Source organism: Mercurialis annua, linkage group LG2 (genome assembly GCF_937616625.2).
Source record: "Mercurialis annua linkage group LG2, ddMerAnnu1.2, whole genome shotgun sequence".
NCBI classification, from domain to species: Eukaryota; Viridiplantae; Streptophyta; class Magnoliopsida; order Malpighiales; family Euphorbiaceae; genus Mercurialis; species Mercurialis annua.
The window spans coordinates 54,068,477-54,075,972 of record NC_065571.1 but is presented as its reverse complement, the minus strand read 5'-3'; the positions used below and the strand labels follow the sequence as shown (position 1 = coordinate 54,075,972).

At 30.1% G+C, this 7,496-nt stretch overlaps 1 protein-coding gene across 1 annotated transcript; it reads right to left on the bottom strand.

Annotated features, from left to right (window-relative positions):
* Positions 1 to 1,301: 1,301 nt before the first annotated feature.
* LOC126667661 (IQ domain-containing protein IQM1) lies at positions 1,302 to 4,945 on the bottom strand. The gene is made up of 7 exons (XM_050360691.2): positions 4,809 to 4,945; positions 3,920 to 4,399; positions 3,644 to 3,824; positions 3,359 to 3,447; positions 2,907 to 2,994; positions 2,488 to 2,820; positions 1,302 to 2,125 (listed from the first exon to the last, which is right to left on the bottom strand). The coding sequence occupies exons 2-7, from the start codon at positions 4,381 to 4,383 to the stop codon at positions 1,652 to 1,654; spliced, it is 1,629 nt and encodes a 542-aa protein (XP_050216648.1). The 5' UTR covers positions 4,384 to 4,399; positions 4,809 to 4,945; the 3' UTR covers positions 1,302 to 1,651.
* Between the last annotated feature and the right edge of the window lie 2,551 nt (positions 4,946 to 7,496).

The following is a 7,496-nucleotide window of genomic DNA, read 5'->3' as shown; positions in this document are numbered from 1 at the left end:
TATAAATTATATTTTTATGAGATCAATTAATTTAATGAATTTAATTTAAATATCTTTTTTTATATCTTTAAATTTCTATTAATTAACTTTTAAATTGTTTATTTCTCTTACTTTATAAAACTAAAATAATTGATAAAATAAAATATATTATGGGTTGGTTCTGTGGTCTATGATATTCCATTTCTCCTTTTATATGGCATGCATTTAGAATTATAGACTAGGCTATACTACTGCTACGTACATTGAATTAAGAAAGCATATATATATGCAGTTTGTAATGTCAGTCTGGCTTGCTTAATTTCTGGTAAAAGTAGCAGATGAGGACGATTATATATAATTTAAATTTAATTATTAGTACATTATTTTATCATTAGTCTGCTGCTAATGAATCCATAGTTTTTGCTTAAAATTGTTTTAGTTTTGGGGACTTACGAATGATGGATTGATTTGATGATTCAGTGTGTGTTCTGTTCTTCTGTCTGCACCTTATGCTGCTACTTTAGGTATGGTCACTGGTTTTGATTCTCTGACTCAAGCACATCACCTCCTTTTAAAGAAATTCACAAGCCTTCTTATAAAAATAAATTGGATTAAACTCTATTCTTTAATTAATTGAGTAAAGGAACATTCCGATCCTTGAACTTGAAAGCGGGTTTCATATAAATTACACTTCTGCTTTGTTGACAATTTAGTCCATTACTCTTCGTAATAACAGCAATTACATCATCTCTTATGCTTGAGTTAAGAGGGCATAAAAAGCAATTGTATATATCAGAAACTGTTTCATAAGTTTAATAATTGGTGGACTTCATGTCCTAATAGGATTTGTATTTCTATTAGAAATATTTTCCTATTATCTCGAAATACAAGATAAAATGTTGCAAGGATTTGAAGTACTGTCTATTGTTTGATTTAATTCATTAGTTAATGTTCATCGACGAATTATTTTATAATTGGAGTGCTCATTGGACCACCATCGTACGATCACAAGTCTTACACTCTGCCTTGCAGGTCTCACATAAGAAGCTCAAGCTCCGTCACAAATTGAATCAAACATTGTAATTTTTACTAGTTTGTTATTTGTTAATTATGTTTAAACTACTTTAATTGTCTCAAAAGTGATGTGTGATTTTGATTTGTTACAATCAACTGAGTCACATAAGTATCTACATGCATTAAAACTGAAAGAATGCTGATAAAATTGCTTGCAAATACCCAGTCCTCAAAAGATATCAATGAAACAACATACAAAAGAGGAATTTTGATAATTTATTTGCATCAGAAAATGAAAAGGTAAAAAGTCAAAAAAACTGTACGTTTCATTAAAGGTGAAATAATACAGTCTGAAACTTTATTGTATACATCATAAACATGTACAAAACCCAACAATAAAACAGGGCCAGATTCGGGTCAATGGAAAAATAATCTAAAAAAGGCTTAGTTAAGCCATTTCAAAAGAATGAAGCAATAAATAACATAAATGGAAATCAATTTCTATCCTAAAAGAATGAATCAAAATATCAAACTAATCTGAGTTTGGGTTTGGGTTAGCCCCTTAAACCCATCCTTATTGAACCTATAAGCACAAGTAGTGCAATCTTAACCTGTTCTGTCCTAACCTTAAACTGTAACTGGTTCAAACTGGTTAACTCTAGTTAGAGACAGAGATTGGGGTTCTTGGACTAGGGATTCCCATGTATGCAAGTCTAGGTGAAACCCTAACTTGTGGGCTAGGTCTTGGAGAAGGAACCGGACCGTAGTTGCTTAAAGAGCCAGGTGGCACTCGAGGAGATAGGTTAACCTGCTCTAATGCCCTTGATTGCAGCTCAATAGGGTAGTCTCGTACGCACCCAATCCTGGGTCCTGCTCCTGTGGTCCATAGGCAGCTTAAATGTTCAGGCCTCCACTCAAATATATTTGCCTTCACATTCTCATTCTTAAGTTTGATGTTCTCTTCTTGTTGTGGATTTTTATCAACGGTTGTGATTGGTTTATCCTTGCTGGATAAATCTGCATCAGAATTGTTTGCAGTAATGGATTGACGCGTGTCAGTTGAACCCACAGTTGTGATATGTTCCTCTTGAGGTATAACAGATGAATAAGTGTCATCATCAATTGCAAATCTCTGCACATAGCAAAATGAAGGAAACTTTAGATATTAAAAATAATTTTTTAAATACAGAAGTAGTGAAAATGTTAAAATTAGACGGGCTCATGGGTTTTGATATCGGCCCATTCTGGTCCATCCCCCTTGGGCCGGACTCAAGTTCGGTTCAAGCCCAAATAATGAGCAGGTTTGAATCCGCATAGATGGGCATAATCTAGATAGCAAATATGAGGTTCGAACTTGATTCAGACCGAGTTTGAGCTTACATTAAAAGAGTCAAGCCTGGTCTGACTCTGTTCAAACCCGGCCCATTGGTTGAAACATAGTATTGGCTTAATTTTGGTACAACATTTTTTTGCAACTTGTAGAAGCAAAATTACCTTAACATTGGTGAGATCAACATTGTGTTCTTTAAGAAAGCTGATAAATTCCCTGAAATTCTCTTCAGTTGGGTGATAATGACCACTGTAAGGCCAAATAGCCTCAAGAACGCCATTATGAGCAACTAATCTTCCGGCCGCCGTGGTGGCGCCACCGGATAAAAAGCTAGAGTGCTGAAACACACCCTTTTTCTTTTGGCCAACATATAAACCTCTTGTTGTGCTAAGTACAAATATCCATTTTGATCCTTCAATTGTTTCCACAGGGTCTCCACTCTGTTTGTAAATAAGCTTCCCATTTTCAACTATTACTTCATATGCTTCTCTTTCTTTCTGATAATGGAAAAATGAATAATTAAGTCCTTTGAATTATTATTTATTACATATTTAACATTAATTAACAGAATTAGTGAACTTACTGGTCCAAGATATTTGATGCATTGGCGTTGAAGAGTAGTTCTTGGACATTTCTCAAGATTTACTTCTTTGCCATCGCCGACATCCAACCTGCATTTGCCAAATCAGTGTTAGAAGAAATATTAAAGAGCATTGGGTCATCGATGGTCCCTGAATTATGCTGCATGATAAATAAACTCATATTTAATAATTTTAATCAATAAAAGACAATATTCTCTAAATTGTATGAATTGACATTCAAATTGGACCATCACAGCCCATGAGTGTTTATTTTATACAATTTGGAGTTAATTAGGCTAAAATTAAAAAAAAAATTATCCTTTATAAATTAATTTTAAGTTTAAATTAATAAACTCCGACGTATAAATTTGAAGATCACAATGATCTTATTTTAAAAATTAAATCTTTGATATGCTTTTTAATTGCCAAAAACTAAATTGGAAAAATTACTCACCAGTAGAAGAAAGGTTGAGTGCTCTCACTTCTGAACCAAACATCATAGTACAAGTGCAAATTGTGACCGTACCTATGTCTAGGATCAATCTGTACAAAAAGTAAAATTAGATGGGAAAATTCGACTATTGCTCTTTTACTTTACTTCAGGTTAAAAGATTGAATGGTACCAAAATTTTATAAATTGATGACAAAACTTTTTGTCCTAATTTGGTAAGAATTAAAGTTTTGATACCAAATTAAAACATAATCCAAAAGTAAAGAGATGGATTATTTTTGGACTTACAGCTTCAAGCCAGTGTTGTAAGGCTAATTTTTGAGCTTTCTCATCTTTAGATAAACCTTTACCAACTTTAGCCGCTCTAGTTCTAGCCCTTGCCCACCTTGAAACGGCAGTTTCAGGTTTATCAAGATTAAAAAACGACACTGAACTCCTCTTCAAAGCTGCAAAATCTAACGCCTTCCACCTGAAATCAAAAAATCCATAAAATTAAAAAAACAATTCCCATAGAAATAAAAAAAACCTTAAAAAAACCTTAAAATTTTAATCAAGAACACCAACCAGAGCTCCTCAACAACAACAGCACAATCTGCAAGATTTCTTCTAGTCCTATAACTCTTATAAACCTTCTGAAGCTTAACAGCAGCAGCATCAAGCTCACTGACCGGTCTCGGAGAGAACAAAATGGCCGGTTCCGGTAGCGAAACCGCCGTCTTTATCGGCTTTCGTATCGAACCGTCTTTTTGAAAACCATTATCTTGTACTAGATCTCTGAACGACAAATTCCTGTCGAGCATGACATTTTGAGGCTTGCAATTCTTTAAGTTAATCGAGTTTTTGCTTCTTCTTGTCGTTGTTGAATTGGTCATTCCAAGTTCTGTGCCAATTTTCTTGAAGCTGTTTGTTCTTAAGGGAACTCCGACGACATGTTTAGGGCTTAAACAAGTGTTGTATGCTAACTGAAAAAGGCTGTGTCGGACGATTTCTTCCCAGGCTGAGTGAAGTAAAGAAAGCGATAAACCCATAAAGATTTTCAAGAACCTGAAAAAAAAAATGTTTGAATTGAGAATATTCAAGAAGATGGTGTCTATTTAATATGGCATTCAATAAAAATGGGCAGTATTTTTGAAATTGTTGATGAAGAAATTCAAAGTTTGAACTGGATAAAAGTACAGTAGAATACTAAAATTCATTCCCTTTGGCCATAAACCAAAATTCTCATCTCTTTTTCATGACCCACAAATGACTAAACATTAAAAAGAGAAAAGGAAAAGTGAACAAAAAAAATGAAAAAGAAAAGCCACCATATAGACCTAGTTGATTCCAATCATTGCTAAAACATGTTTTAAATAATCATCAAAACCCTAAAAACCATGCATCAAGAACTAACTAAGTTTAACTAAACAGACAAACTTGAGTTAAATTTTCATTTGTTGATGTAAAATATTACCTGTAATCAAGAATGAAGAAGATGTATGCGTTTTACTGTTTTTATGAAAGAAATGAAATTCTTGAATGCAAATTTTTGGTGGTTGAGAGAATTAAATGAATGAAGTAGGTCAGACACTTGACTCTGGGATCTCCTGTCCTTTATATATGCGGAGAGTTCAAATACGTGGCCGAAAAACAGGAAAAGAGAGCAAAGGTAAAACAGAGCAGTTGTGGAATTCTACTATAAAAAAATCAACTTGGTCTCCAAGGAAATTTTATGGAAGGTGGTGTAAATTTAGTGCGATAGAAATCTATATATTCAAAAGTTTGAGGTTTTTAAAATTTTCCATGTTCAAGGTCACGAGTTGTTGATTGATTCAAAGATTGGAAATCTGAAATCAAGTTTAATAATGGAGTAGTATATGTGAAGGCCTTACTAGTTTCCGCAACTTGCCATTCTTCGGACTAAATAAAACGGTGTTTGGTTCACCTGTTTGATGGTCAAAACATGAGCTTAATGAGATTATACACAATTACTAGTGTTAATTTTTAAACTTTAAATAATAGTTATTGGTTTAAAAAAGATTGTTTTTAGTTTTTTTAGAAATATTAATTATTTATATAAAACCCAAACTAAAATATATTTTTATAGTATATGAAGTCATTTAAATTATTTTTGCATATTATTTTAATTGGTTAAAATTTTGTTAAATTTATTAATACAAATAAATTAAAATATTTTCTTATTAAAATAGTTTTAACTGTTTCTATTTTATATAATATAATATAATTATATATATATATTAAAGCATTTAACCTATCAATGGTAACAACCAATTAAATTTCACCAAATAAATAACTGAAATAAAATAAATAAATTAAATATATAAAAATTGCAAAATGAGTTAATTTTAAATATTACATAATCAAATCAAATCAAATGAATTATAAGGAGAATTTATTGAAAAATTAGTTCTACACTTTCACCATCCATATCAAACATAATTATATAATTTAACTGCCGAACGATTTAGAATTCATGTTTGAGGATAAGGAGTTGAGTTATATTATATATTATGATTAAAGTTTTTCAAGTATGACAATATTATTCATCCAGATATATTTAAAATAAATTTTTGTACATATAAATAAATCTTTTATATTTAGTTTAAGATATATTTCAAATTCCTTATTATGATTTATCTATCCTCTTGAAATATACAAAAATATTCAAAATTAGTCTAGCCTAAAAAACTCAAGTTTTAAAAATAAAATGTATAAATACATCAAAGGAGATTTACTTTATTTATTAAACTACACGATTTATTATTAATAATCAAGCAAATCAAAAGGAAAGATTTGTTAAAAAAAATAAAGGAAATGGGGACTGGTATGGACGGTCAAACAAATGAAGCTTGAGAAATACGGGTTTCCATGAAGAAACACAAAATAAAAACACAAATTTGCTTTATAGTTGTGAAATGTCACAGCTGAAACTGCATCGTTTCATAAGAGTCAAGCCACTCTTTGTTGGGTCCTGGTTTGGGTCATGCACACGTTTCTCCAAGACTTGTTGTTGCTGGTACTGCATTTATTTCCTCACTCAAAACATTTTCGACTGATTTGCATGTCAACCAAAAATATCTCCTAGCAATATGATACTCTCACAAATATCAAATTTGTTCAGAAAAAATTACCATATATTATATCACTCTCACGCCATATTTCTAAAACAATTACAAAATCACAGAATTTATAATTTAAATATAAAAAAAAATCATTTATTATCATATGTTTTTATATATTTCATCCTTACTAATGGTAGTAATTTTTTTTATTAATTATAGTTTTTAAGATAACTAAAAAAAATAACAAAAATTAAATGTTACATTCTAAAAATAGAAATGAAAATTTTAAAATAGATATTTCAAAAATAAAAAATAAACATTTAAAATACAATTGATGAAGTGTAATAATGTTTTCTTAAAATATGTCTAAAAATAGCAAAAAATAAATAGCGGAAGGAGTATTATAATTTTTATTTTTTGTGATTGATCCTGTACTTGCACAAAACACTCATCATATATTAGAGTTTTTTGAATGATGATATTGAAAAGTGAATGTTTATTTCATATAACAATTGTATTATATATCGAAAAAGAAAAAAAAACAGTTGTGTTATGTATTTTTATACTAACAAATTAATGATAATTTGTGATAGAGTTTTTTTATTATTAATTTTTTATTTTATTAAATATTTTAATATAACAAACCCTTATATTTAAATTATTGTGTTACTATATGATTAATTCGAAATGTCCATTCACATGTTCCGAATGTTGAGGTTTTAATAAAGATAGATTTTTTTTTTTTCAATAAAGATAGAATTGACCGAAAGGTAAAATGCACAAAAATAAAAGAATAGATAAAAAAACACTATCAATGGTGACACTTAAGACCTTAATGTGGGTAAGAAATAAATGTCCGACGACTGCAAACCAACGTGGGTCAAACTCAAATTAAATTGGTCCAATCTCAAGACCAGTCTTTGTTTTGATTGTAGTTTGATTGATCAACTAACAAAATTCTTCATCCTTCATCTACCAAAATACTGTTGTTAATACTATAAAATTAAATTTGTACATTTCAATTCATTATTTATTTTTAAAAAATTATTAATGGGCTCTAATTAAATTTGAAATTACGC

Bases quoted from the DNA above. Each gene is read 5' to 3' on its own strand.
- LOC126667661 (XM_050360691.2), bottom strand. From the start codon at position 4,383: ATGGGTTTATCGCTTTCTTTACTTCACTCAGCCTGGGAAGAAATCGTC. The intron at 3,825-3,919 runs GTTGGTGTTCTT...TTTTGATTTCAG, and splicing joins GTTGTTGTTGAGGAGCTCTG to GTGGAAGGCGTTAGATTTTG. The intron at 2,126-2,487 runs GTAATTTTGCTT...TGCTATGTGCAG, and splicing joins TTGATCTCACCAATGTTAAG to AGATTTGCAATTGATGATGA.